General features: G+C 40.7%; 2 protein-coding genes across 4 annotated transcripts in view; one reads left to right on the top strand and one right to left on the bottom strand.

Annotated features, from left to right (window-relative positions):
* MEST overlaps window positions 1-12,511 on the top strand; it is a 13,327-nt gene extending 816 nt beyond the window's left edge. Inside the window, exons 2-12 of the mRNA XM_010831664.1 lie at window positions 3,005-3,159; window positions 4,964-5,043; window positions 5,452-5,529; window positions 5,653-5,789; window positions 5,922-5,980; window positions 7,075-7,115; window positions 7,631-7,701; window positions 7,951-8,052; window positions 9,377-9,453; window positions 10,287-10,350; window positions 11,235-12,511. Of these exons, the coding sequence (XP_010829966.1) occupies window positions 3,006-3,159; window positions 4,964-5,043; window positions 5,452-5,529; window positions 5,653-5,789; window positions 5,922-5,980; window positions 7,075-7,115; window positions 7,631-7,701; window positions 7,951-8,052; window positions 9,377-9,453; window positions 10,287-10,350; window positions 11,235-11,352 (981 nt within the window). The 5' untranslated portion in view covers window position 3,005 and the 3' untranslated portion in view covers window positions 11,353-12,511. The remainder of the gene's footprint in view (window positions 1-3,004; window positions 3,160-4,963; window positions 5,044-5,451; window positions 5,530-5,652; window positions 5,790-5,921; window positions 5,981-7,074; window positions 7,116-7,630; window positions 7,702-7,950; window positions 8,053-9,376; window positions 9,454-10,286; window positions 10,351-11,234) is intronic.
* COPG2 (coatomer protein complex, subunit gamma 2) overlaps window positions 12,423-13,289 on the bottom strand; it is a 141,166-nt gene continuing 140,299 nt past the window's right edge. For 2 of the 3 annotated variants that reach the window (XM_010831667.1, XM_010831666.1), the window contains exon 20: window positions 12,423-13,017. In XM_010831667.1, the coding sequence (XP_010829969.1) occupies window positions 12,887-13,017 (131 nt within the window). In that variant the 3' untranslated portion in view covers window positions 12,423-12,886. The remainder of the gene's footprint in view (window positions 13,018-13,289) is intronic. The other variant, XM_010831665.1, reaches the window with a different exon arrangement.

The following is a 13,289-nucleotide window of genomic DNA, read 5'->3' as shown; positions in this document are numbered from 1 at the left end:
GGGGGGGATGTGTTCTTGTCCTCTGAGCCCGCTCTACCTGCTTGGGAGGAGATGTCTCGCCCGAATGCTGTAGAACGTTCAGAAGAATGCTGGAGTGTCCTAAATTAGGATTTCTAGACCCCGGTATCGCTCTGATGCAATTTAGAATTTCTGGACCCTGGGCGTCGCCCTGTGCGATTTAGGGTTTCTAGACCCTAGTATGCCCTAGGGTTAAGATTTTTAGACCCTGGTACTACTCTGATGTAATTTAGAATGTTTAGACCTCAGTATCACCCTGACATGATTGAGAATTTTTAGACCCCGGCATCGCCATGGTGCGATAGAAGATTTTTAGATCCTCTCGTCACCCCTGCACAAACGACGATTTTTAGACCCCAATACCGTCTTGGTATAATTGAGTGTTTCTAGACCTGGGTTTCACTTGACGCGACTTAAGATGTTTAGACTCTGGCATCACCTTGGCGCGATGTAGGGTTTCTAGACCTGGGTTTTGCTTTGGCGTGATTTAGGGTTTGAAGACCCTGCGGTCGTTGTGGCATGAGTTACCGCATAGGTGTGACTAGAACTGGCAGTGTGTTATCACCAAGGCGTAAGTATTTTTTAGATTTAAGTAACAGGAAGCCAAGTGAGAATGATGTGACCAAACTGTCATAATATTACACATGAATTATTTGCACTGGTTTACAAAGTATTGGGCTTCCCAAATGGCGCAGTGGTAAAGAATCCTCCATTTGATGCAGGAGACGCAAGAGACGCAGGTTCCATCCTTGGGTTGGGAAGATCCCCTGGAGAAGGAAAGATCCCCACTCCAGTGTTCTTGCTTGAAAAATCCCATGAACAGAGGAGACTGGTGGGCTACAGTCTATGGGGTTACAAAGAGTCGGACACGATTGAGCGTCTTAGCACACACACACACACGCACAAAGTAGCTCATAGTCTCACCTCGATGCTCTAAAGTGGGCAGGTTTGGTGGTATTAAATGTGTGCATTTTTCCTATTTACAAGATAAAGGCTCGTAAATGTTCATTAATTTCTGGAAGGTTTGTTACTGGCATTTGCTGAATTTATATTCTTAATTCTTGGCTCATCAAATAATGGAGATTTTAGTCAAAAAATGTTTAATCCATTTTACCTACTGACTGCCTGACTGCTTTCATACTAACAATCCTAAAATATTATTAGGGGCATTTTTACTGAAGTAATTAAATGTATGGCTTCGTGAGGGGTTGCCTCTTTGCATTCTTAGAGTAAAAGAGAAGGAAGAGGTGGCGGATGGTGGTGTCCAGAAACAGCGTCTGTTCATTCCTGGGGCTACCACTGCCCCCCGCCACCACTTCAACCCCAGGAATGGAGGGGGGAGCTGCCTCCTGCTCCCCTCCTCTAGTATCCCCTCCCTGACTCTCTGCTGAGTCACTGCAGATACACAGCTGCTGGAACCTGTAAATGAATGAGAAGTATTGGGAGATCAGGAAGGATGAAATGCGCAGGTGAAAATGTATGTCCAGGACAGGTAGCATGGAGAAATGATAACCTAAACCTAATAATACCTTTTGTCACCTCACCTTTTAAGGAGATAATGGGATGCAGCCTATTACTGTTACGGGGTGAATACTGTGATATAATGATCATGTTCAGGGTACTTTTTCTAATCATTTCTTAATCTTTCTACCTTAAAAGAACCAAGTCACTGACTATTTTATGGACATATACTTCGGGGAGGCGGGGGGTGGGGAGACTGCCTTGGTATGCCTTAAAATAGGCAAAGGAGCTGAGGTTCTCTGTGGACATAAAACCACAAGTTATTAAAAAAAAAAAAAAAAGCTCTAAAATAAATATTAGTTTGTTAGGGATTGTGACCAGATTATAGGTAATATGATGGAAGGGTGTGTGTCCAGACAAAGCCATTTCCACCAGGGCTTTCACAATGAATTCCGCTTATTTATAGTTCTGTGTTCTTCGTAATTCTTAGTTTTAGGAGGTATTTCCTTCCATTCTGGCTACTTTTAAGAGAACATCCATTCAACTGATAATTCTTTCTTTGGTGACCCTCAGGAGTTATAAACTAGAAACTGAGGGGACTGTTTCTAATTCCTGTTTAGCACTTGTTATTGTGGATAAACTGACCTGGACCTTCAAAGTCATGGGCATGAAAAAGTTGGGTGTGTAAATCACTGCCCTCCTCCCCAAAACAAAATCAGTTCTCAGATTCTCTGCCTCCTTTTGGGTGTGGGGGGAGATGGGGAGTAAGGAGCATGCTAATAAATAAATAGGGGTGCTTCCTTAAGAGTGCTAAAAAAAGCAGAAATAAAATCTGCTGCTCCACTGCCTTAAGAGATTAGATATTCAGGGTCATGACAAAGCTGCTTATGTTGGAATGTACAAAGCACCTATCTTCTTACTTTCACACTCTTTACCCCTACCAGTTTCTCAGCCCAAATCTATATAGTAGTATCAAACTGGGCTTCACTGGAGTCAGAGGGTTGATAAACACTAGAAAATCAAGAGCAGCTCTCTGCTTAAGGACATGTGATGTCACTACGTATTTTTTTAAATGAGTTAAAAAAATATATATTTAAAACATTTTACTGGGGCGGGGGCCAGTGGGTAGGTTGTAGAGCTTTTAAAGTAAATATGAGGGAAATACCCCCATCCCCCCAGGAATGCCTTGATAAAAGCCAATGTAGTTACTTAAGTAACTTGTCTTCCTTTTACTTTATATAAAAACCTCTACAGCACAAGGGGAGGGGCTGCAGAGTTAAAGTGGGGAGAAGTTGAGGGGGAAAGTTACATATGAAAATAATCTATTTTCCCTTAAAATTAGAACGACGACCAAATACGGCAATGGCCGTAGGAGGCAGAGTACATTTTCTGCCATGGTTGACATGGAGGACAAGGCAGTCACCACACAGCGCAGAAATCCACCCCCTACTTGACCGGTTTGGGGCTTGCAGATCGTGCGCATTGTCACCTGACCGCTCACAACAGGTTTCTGATTTTCCTACAGGATGCGGGAGTGGTGGGTACAGGTGGGGCTGTTGGCGGTGCCCCTGCTTGCGGCCTATCTGCACATCCCGCCCCCGCAGCTTTCCCCCGCTCTTCACTCATGGAAGTCGTCAGGCAAATTTTTCACCTACAAGGGACTGCGCATCTTCTACCAAGGTAAGAACAGGGCTCTTCGGAACACTGCATGTAAAAGGTCCCATGGGTCCCACCGAGGTAGTTATTTTGCATCCATTGGTCTCTGTCGCCCCTCCGCGATGAAGGCAAAAACCCTTTTTTTTTCCTGTGCAGTGTTCATTTGGAGGAATGGACTAATTTCTCTCATTACCTTGACAGCAGGGAAGCTCACAGAAAACTGCTGGGAGGGAGAGAGGGTGGTGGAATTGAGATTCCTGTCTGCAGACTGACTTGTTCATTTACTTTGCGGTCTGGTTTGTATTGATAGACAGTACTGGCTTTTCTCTTGTGAGCGCCCCTAGTGTCAGGTAATATAAACAGCATTCATAGACACAGCTACCAGTGGTTCTGTTCCTCCCCTACCCTGGAGTTTTATTTTTCTATAAAGATTATTTCTTACATGCATAACTGAATGTGATTTAAATATTATACCTTTGTATAAATTAACTTGCTAATAATTATTGTCATTACTGCTACTTATCAACTGCTTATTACCTTATGGTAGACATTGAATTATGTTTTCAACCGTCATTATTTCATTTAATCTTTACAACAGTACTTGGAGGTAGGTGCTGTTCTTCTCATTTTATAGGTAGAGAAAATGAGAAATGAGATCGGAAAAGATTACTTTTGGGCGGGGGTCAAGAGCAATAACGAAAAATGTTTGTCATAAACCGTTTTTCATTATTGCTCCTGACCTCCTCTCATTTGCTGTACTCAATAAAAAGTAAGTATATAATTTTCTTTATGTTGGTCACTTAGATTGTTTCCAGTTTTTCAGTGCTTTAAATAGTTAATGTTGAGGGGAAATCTTCATGTATGTGTTAATTTTTTCCTTATTTTTTTTCAAACAGTACTACTTGTAAATGAAATGATTTATTTGTGTGGATTCTCAAGACTAAGATGTCTAGGCTAAAGTATATAAAATTTTTAATTGCTTTTAACAAATTATTTTTATAAACCTCATTATCAAATTCTCATGCCAATGGTGGTATATGAATCTATCAGTTTTAATCTAATACTATTAGCAAGGCTCCTTACTCTTTAAATGCTTGGCTAATATAAAAGATGTTTATAAATTTAAAAATGTTCATGATTATGTTGATTAACCTTTTTTATAGTTAGAATTTTGCAGTAGTCGAGCATTACGCTTTTAATATTTGACTGAGTCTCCAATGCGGGAAATGATAGTGTTGGGCAAACAGCATAAACTGAGCTCAGTGAGTGGAAAAGAGTTACTATATTTTAGGGAATTTTTGTGAGGCTGTTCATTACTAATAGGTGCACAGAACTTGTAGTTTGTAAATTGTGAGTGTACTTTTAATAACTGTGAAACTTTACTGTGGAAAAGCAATTTATATAACAATAATACAGAATAAAGGGAGAAATAGGGAAATATTTTAAAAACCTAGGTGAAAGTAAGCAGTCTGCCATCAAGTGTTTTCATATAAAGTGAGCTATTCACATTAAAATGAAGTATAGTTGATTTACAATTAGTTTCTGTGTAGAACATTAGTGATTCAGTATTTTTATAGACTATGCTCCACTTAAAGTTTGTATAAAGTATTAGCTGTATTTACAATTTTTAAGTATACTGGATAAAAGAAAATAGTTATCAAATGCCTGTTCTTACCTAAAGCAATAAGCTTGCATTTTAAAAAGAAATGTATTAATGTCATTAATTTGGTGAGTGTTTCTTGACCTTTATACCAGATTACTTAGATTTTTTTTACATCTTCAAAGTTATTTTCTTAGAGTTGGCCTAACTGTTCTCTCTCCTTCCCAGACTCTGTGGGTGTGGTTGGAAGTCCGGAGATTGTCGTGCTTTTACACGGCTTTCCAACATCCAGCTATGATTGGTACAAGGTAATAAAATCAGACTTCTGGGTCCTACTATGCCTTTAAAATCCAAAATCAAGGATTTTCTTGCAACAGCAGAAGGCTTTTACGTATCTGAGTTGCTTAATAAAATAGGATTAAATGTAGAACAGTTTCTCATTTACTGTAAGGGAGTTAAAAAAAAAAAGTCTTTGGCAATCTGGGAGGGATCATTGCCAAGTTAAAAAGTGCTCGAGTTCCTCCATCAATGGAGATTAATTATTAGGAATAAAGCACTTTCCGAGAGGATCATTTGTGGGCCTGTGGTGGTTTCATGAGACTTTCCCTTTATCAAAGGCTGTCTGTTAAGCTGAGATAGGGATGAAACTCCTTTGTTCCTGTAGGTTGGAGACGAGGAGAAGGATTAGGACCAAACCATCCCTTTCTCTTTTGTAGATTTGGGAAGGTCTGACCCTCAGGTTTCATCGAGTGATTGCCCTTGATTTCCTAGGCTTTGGCTTCAGTGACAAACCGGTAAGCGGCATCTAGATGGTACAGCGTTGAGGGGTGGGGGTAGGTGAGGATGAAGGGATCGGCCTGGCAGACAGACCTGCAGCCTCAACTTCATCCTGTGTGTCTGGGCTCTCCTTTCTCTAGAGGCCACATCACTATTCCATATTTGAGCAGGCCAGCATCGTGGAGGCACTTCTGCGACATTTGGGGCTCCAGAGCCGCAGGATCAACCTGTTGTCTCACGACTACGGGGACACCGTGGCTCAGGAGCTGCTCTACAGGTCAGTGAGGCGCTGACGTTCCTACAGGTCGCACTCGTCTAAGATGGTAGAAGTACATTCTTTCTGGGCCTTTTCCCTCTTGGGAGTTCATCTTCACTGGCTCAGTTAGCTGTGTTTCCCTCCCATCTCTAGATTCAAGCAGAATCGATCTGGTCGGCTTACAATCAAGAGTCTGTGTCTGTCAAATGGAGGTAATTGCATGGAGGAGGGTGGGAAGTGAGGTGTAGCCTAGAAGGGCCACGTTTAGAAACGGCAGTGACGTCTAAATGGTCGTCTGATGGTACTGCAAACAGACCCACAGAAAGGAGTGGATCTTTACCTCTCCTGTGCCATGACCACTTTTGTAGTCTGAAGAGATTTACTGACCCTTTCTCAGAATAATGTTTTTTAATATAGAAAATAAGATTACAAAGGAAACTGATTATCTTGATATAAGTTAATAAAAAGATGTGTTACCGTAAGATAGGGTATAGTAAGATTTTTAAATGTGTTTAATGCATATTCCAGCAAGATCTCACGGTGGGTCTGGTAACAGCTGTAATTAGAAGCAGTGGGGAGTGCAGATGATGCTTCACCATCTCTGCGACAACTGCAGTGGGTTCTGCAGACTGAAGATGAAGCCACACGTGCTTCTAACACTGTCGTGGTTTGTGTCGGAAACTCTCAATTCACAGCAGTGCCAAGTTTCAGTTGCAAGTTAGAGAACCCTTAATTAGACCTTTTGGAGATGTTTCCTGTTCTTTGCCTGCCATTGAGCCTGGCTTGTAAATCCATGAATATATCCAGGTGTCCCTCAAATACCTTAGACTACCTTAAGGGCAGATGGGGAGAGGAATCTTTTTATCAGTCATGCTCATAGCTTTCTCCCACAGACTCTGGGGGGAAAAAAAAAAAGGAAATGGAAAAACTAGGTTTAAGGACCTACACTTCCTAAAAAATCTCTGGTTTCCTTTGCAGCCCCAAACAGTAACAACACTATGCATTCCAAGGAATGGGTGGAATCACTAAGGGGAGCAAGTCTAGTCATTGCCAGTGTGGATGACTGAGACATATTTTTCCCTTTTCTCTGCAGTGGGGAAAGTAATTCCAGTGGGATAGAATCTGACCTGGTAAACACAATGCCCTGGAGAATTAATAAATGACAGTACTAAGTTTTTATTTGTAATTCTGTTTTTGGCAGTAACAGCCACTAAGGTGATTAATAGGGTGACTAGCCTTTGATGATGAGTCTCTGTTTGGCCTAAAATTGTTGGTAAATGACTAACTTAAGTCTCTTCTCCTACAGGTATATTTCCTGAGACTCACCGTCCTCTCCTTCTACAAAAGGTTGGTTACTCCATCGACCAGCTCTTTAATAGTTTTTCAAATTTATACTGATCTCTGTAATGCTGGAACCTTTACAAGGGCCCATACCTGCTGCCACAGGCTGTAGTTAAAAAATATATTTCTTCCTGAACTTACATGTTAATAAAGTTAATTTTTTCCTTAATAAAGGAAAAGCAAAGCAGTAGAAGTAACCCTATATAAACAAAGCTTTATTTCTGAAATTGAGATCAGTAACTGTTTTTGGAGAAATACAGCTATCTAAAGACTTAGGATATTAGCATGATGTTTCAACAAAATGGGATCCTAAAATCAAATATATCAGTGTAGAATGTAATCTTAAAGGAAATTAGAAGTAGCTTTGTCATCTATGAGAAAAGAATGTGGGTAAGCAAATCAAGAAACTGAAATCCAGTGGATTTAGTTAAAGTCCTTTTTTAGTTCCTAGTATAAAACTTTATATCCTGGCTAGTTGTCTTCTTTCCTTGGAATCCTGATTTTTACTTTTATACCTATAGCTTCTCAAAGATGGAGGCATGCTGTCACCTATCCTCACACGGTTGATGAACTTCTTCGTATTCTCTCGAGGGTAAGTTATTGTTAAAGATGGACTTACTTCAGCCCAGGAACAGCGTAGTGAAAAGTTGCTGCATTAAAGCTCTGGGCCAGATCTTAGGGCTTGATACTTTAAAGGTGTTGACCACTTGCCAGGCAAGTAGTAGGAGGAATTCATAAAAACCAGTCAAGGGCTGGACATAGGTGACCTGAAGTGCCAATCATACTTGATGTACTGAGCTCTTCTCACACTTAGCCTTTCTGCTTTTTTGGACTTATTCAGTCTCACCCCCGTCTTTGGGCCATACACCCGACCTTCTGAGAGTGAGCTGTGGGACATGTGGGCAGGGATACGCAACAATGATGGGAACTTGGTTATTGACAGGTAAGAAATAACCTTTGTTTTGGTTTCCAGAGACACTTATTTGGGGAAGTAGGGAAAAGATGTGGGATTGTGTTCTGTTCTTTGCTTTCATAACTTCCAAGAAGAGTGCTTATGACGTATGAGGCAAACCAAGAAGTCCTGCTCTGTACTTTCTAAGAAAGAAAGAAATTGAGAATAGTAGCCACTGAGCCTAAGCCATTTGGTACAAAAAGTATGGGTAAACAACTGCAAATTCCAGTGCTAATTCAGTTTGTAACTGGCTGATTGACTGGTAAATTGTCTTTGGACTTTTTGGCAATAGTAAGTACTTCAAAATGTATAATTCTGAAAGGTGCCTAATTCCTCTCTCAAAGTACAGATTTCTTACTTTTTTGCATCCTTTCTATAGCAACAAGGACTGAGAAGGGAGGATTCTCTGTCTTGTACAAAGAATTCCCATCCTTTGGTTCAAATGAGAATGTAGCTGCTTTCACAGAGGGACCTTGAGATAGGATATCTGGAACTGCTTGGGATACGGCCTCTTTGCCAGCTGGGTCAGTGTAGCTTCCAGTGTTTTAACTGGTGGCTCTGCTGGAAATTGTGAGGTCAAAGGAGTCATTCCTCCTCCTCACCTCAAACTCACCTGGGATCCTTGAAGATTCATTTTAATATAAAAAAAATTGGAAAACAAAGGCCTCTTTTAAAATTCCCTTGTATTTTCAAGAAAGTTCTACAAGGTGATGTTTTAAGTTCACAAAAACAGTTGCCAGGCACAGTTATTAGAGCACACGAGTTTGAGTTCTGACATCTTACACTGTGGGGAAAGGGCTCCTCCTCCATTTTATCTGTGGATAATGCAGGAGATGAAGCTTTGTGCTCATGAACTTCTTCTACCGTGAGAATTTTAGAAGCAGATGTCAATTTACAGATCTTGTAGTTGAGTCCTCTTAAAGATGAGAAAACTGAGGTGAAAGGTTACTAACAACTTTTGAGTCACAGAGCTAGTTAGTGGTGCAGCCAAAATCAGAACTTTAGACTCAGACTTTAGTCACTTTTAATCCAAAGTAATTTCCAGCCTTCCTAGATCTCAGTCCGTGCTTCATAAACACAGAGAACCATTAATTCTGACATTGATAGTAGGCATGATCACTGCCATAGCTACGTAGTAGTGAACTCCAGAGGTTAAGAGAAATGAGTAAGTTAAGCGGGCCATTCCCAGGAATAGCAAGGTGCTTCTGGATTAAGAAAACATAGATGGTGTTCCTTGTGGTTCCTGTCAGGCCTTTGCATCCACAGAACAATAGAAGTTTCCTGTTTTACTCTTGCTGACTTGTCTGTCCTGCAGTCTCTTGCAGTACATCAATCAGAGGAAGAAGTTTAGAAGACGCTGGGTGGGAGCCCTTGCCTCTGTATCTATTCCCAGTGAGTATTTCTGTGTTACTTCCTGGCAGGAAAACTGAGGGACCATGGGCTTAAATAATTGCCAGACCTAGCAAATCAAGATACAAGATACCCAGCTAAATTTGAAAATAAATTTCAGATAAACAACAGATATGTATTTAGGATAAGTATATGCTGTGCAGTATTTGAGACATACTAAAAAAAATTCATTATTTGAAGTTCAGATATAACTGGCCCCCCGTATTTAATCTGGAAACCAGGGACATGTGTTGTAGAGAAGTATATAAAATATTGCGTTCCTATCACAGAAGGCGCTGGTGTCTGTCAGTGCGATTAGACCACTTTCTGTGCTGTGCACTGTCGTTAGTCACCACGTTCAGTGCTGAACTGCTGGGATGACAGACTGTTTAGATTACTAATCAAGAGGCTTATAGGTGGTTTCTGCTCATTTGTCTTTTCATTCCTATGGATTGAAAAACAGTGCATGGTCTCACATAGAATAATTAGTGTTCAGGATATCATTGGTTGATTTCAAATGTCAAGGGTCAATTACAAGTGAAGAGAGACTTAAAAGAATGACAGTCTCCTGGATTTATAAAATGGAAATGTTGGAAGTGGGGCTTATACCTTTTGGTCCAGGGCAAAGAAGAGAGGAAGAGAATGAATGGGTGTTTATAGGTGAAAAGGTCTCAAATGGACTAATTTTTAGGCTCATTCTCATATGTTCCTTGTAAACTACTTATTGAAAGAAGCTACGTTTTCTATTATTAAAAAATTATTTAAAGAAAAAAATTTTGAGGGGTAATTTTATGGTGTGAGAGCTGTTAATAATTCATTCCTCTCCCTTCTCCTAGTTCATTTTATCTATGGGCCATTGGATCCGGTGAACCCCTATCCCGAGTTTTTGGAGCTGTACAGGTGAGTCTCCCTCAGGGGTCTTTGTTTTCCTGACAGTGGTGAACAGGACTGCCCATTGAGGGTTGTTGCGCTAGCCTGTCTCTGACTTCACTGGATAAACTGGGGAAATCTTAATTCTCACATAGTGTAAAGATGAAGAAATTCAGTTATACATTCTCTTGGTTTATACAGCCTGTTTTCACTATCATGGTTATCAGTCTACATGTGTCACTCTACATGTTCCAAGGTGTACAGGTAAGAAAAAGCTATTGTGTGAACCAAGGAATGGAAGTGGATATATTTTAACTGTTTGCTTTAAGTTTGATTGTAAAGCCACTCATTGGCCTCAGCTGCGGAGACTGTGCGGGAAGAGAGAGCTGTGCAAAAGTGCCTTCTCAGGTTGTTCTGCTCTCTAGGTACTTAGTCGGAAGGTGTCGGAATATGAGTGCTTGATTGACAATGTCACATGAAAATGTTCCATACCTTCACATGGCCTAGTAGAAAGAACCCAGTAGTAAATAGCTTGCATTTAATTTTAAACAGACTGCCCTCTCATCTCCTCAGGGTAAGCAAGGTCTTTTGTCTTCACTCACAGTGAGTTGCTGAGTGGCCACTTACCTAAGGAGCTGGGAGTCATCCTGCTCTGACCCATGTTGCACGTGTGTTGCATTTTCACATTGTGGTCTGTTGGAATATTTAAAAACTAGTCTGTATACATTATAAATGGAATTGGCGTGTTTATCTGCCTAAAGATACAATTCCAAAGTAGAAGGTGAATAAGCTCTTTGTTGGTTCTTTCCAGTGTGGTATGTCCACAGGGGCATTTACTAGGGCTGCCCACTGGCTTACACCCCTCTCCCTCCCTCCAGCCTCAAGTTCACCTCCATGCTGTTCTCTTCCACTAGGAAAACGCTGCCGCGGTCCACAGTGTCGATTCTGGATGACCACATTAGCCACTATCCACAGCTAGAGGATCCCATGGGCTTCTTGAATGCATATATGGGCTTCATCAACTCCTTCTGAGCTGGAAAGAGTAGCTCCCCTGTATTCCCTCCCCTTTTCCCTTATCTGTCGTGTAATCCACTTAGGAAGAAATGCCCAAAAGAGGTCCTGGCCACCAGACACTATTCTCTCACTAAAGTCCACCTGACTCACACTGGTGAACAGCACATAGTAAAAAGCCAGCAGAAGCTGTAAGGTGACCGGATGGTCCACCTCCCATTCCTTTGACATCTGATCAAGTGTATGGACTTGCCTTTGTCTTTGTGTTACACAGGAAATTATGATGGGCACTACCACTCACTGATGCAGAAAGATAGATATTCTTTTGCATAAAAGTCTTTGAAACACTTCTGTGGACTTTTCTGAAGTATTTGGAAATGCTGATTTCTGGCCTGGTTTGGAATTATCTAAAGGTGCTGCCTTCACCTTGCCTCGAATGGCTTTGAGTTCTCTAAGTGGTACAGCTTCAAGTGAGAGTGAGTTTCCCTTGTCATAACTTTGGATTTAGTTTCATTAGCTGCTTCTAGTTGTAGACATTTTGTTAGACTTTGGTTTAAATAATGCAGTATTCTAAGTATACTTCAAGACTATGATTTCCCTACACTTATTATATATATAAAGATACTAAACCAGCAGATACTCTAGCAGACCTTAAACATTTCATTTGAGTAAACTGAACTAAATCCAAGCTATTTACAGAATTTCCTAAAATCACAGGACATTAAAGACAGTAGCCTTTGTGCCAGAGATTTACTGTTATTTTGCTGTTAGAACTCATCCTTCCAGCTTATAACAGTCAGACTCTTCATACCTCAGTGCATAGAAGCATTGTCCCTCCTGAGCTAGTGGAGAGGAGGGGAACGTTGTACAGTCCAAGTCACCGGGCTGAATGTATACTGACTGCTTAACTTCTCGTTGGTTGTCCTAGAGAGGGTTCCTCATGTAGCTCAGCAGTTCCTGTACTTTACAGACAGGAAAGTTCCAGAAACTTAAAGAACACAGTCTGAAAGGCCTATGAGCAAATGGTGCTGAATACTTTTTTTTAAGCCGCAGTTTCATTGTCTTAGTAGTTAAAGCAGGATCATTAAGTGGTGATTTATATTTTTTTTATTAGCAACTTCAAGTATAACAACTGGAATAAGTGTTTCTTTTCTATTAATAAAAATGAATTTTGACAAAAGTGGACTCTGGCTCCCCTCCCCAACCACCCCTCTGGGATAAAAGCTTTCCAACACTGCCAGGAGCCTTCAGACACACATTAAAGAGTTCAATGAAGCTAAGCAGCTGGGGTAGAGGATAGTATTTGATTTTCAAGCTCACCAAAAGCTGTACTATCATACCAAAGCTGACCAAGTGTATTAAAAAGGAACAACAACAGAAAGACATGCACAAAGACAGATGTTTGCTTGATCTGCTGGCTCAGGGCCAAATATTTAATTTGCTTTTTTTTGAAATCATTAATTTTTAAAAGTATGATTCTGGGAAATTCATGCCAATAGCCTGAAAGCCCACCGACAGTGAAGGGTACATCAATTTCAACTCGCCCAGTAAAACCTTATCCAACAGAAGCCAAGATAACATCTACAGGTGTTCCCTCTTTGCTTCTGACAGTCACCTGCATGGTCACCCCATCTGCTAAGGCCAGCCTGGACCTCACCAATAAATCATAGCCACCTCTGTATACACCTGAGAGGAAAAGAAGTGAGGAAACCATGTTAAGAACTCAAAACAAGCTCTGAATAATGAAACTTCTCATGCTCTGCCTGCATTTCCTTTCTATTAGTTTAGCTTTTCTAGAGATTTATGCCTATGGTGGGAATTGAATCCTACATACAGATTCTAAATACTCTTTTATATTCCCATAATACCAGGCACATAGAAGGTATTCAGTAATACTGATATGGAGTACTTAAGGTGGGGGCATTGGTAGCTATAGGAGAGATTTAAGTGCTTTGGGC

This window comes from Bison bison, unplaced genomic scaffold, assembly GCF_000754665.1.
Source record: "Bison bison bison isolate TAMUID 2011002044 unplaced genomic scaffold, Bison_UMD1.0 scf7180017864530, whole genome shotgun sequence".
Taxonomy (NCBI): domain Eukaryota; kingdom Metazoa; phylum Chordata; class Mammalia; order Artiodactyla; family Bovidae; genus Bison; species Bison bison.
Note: the sequence above shows the minus strand (reverse complement) of the source record. Positions and strands in the feature narration are given on the sequence as shown.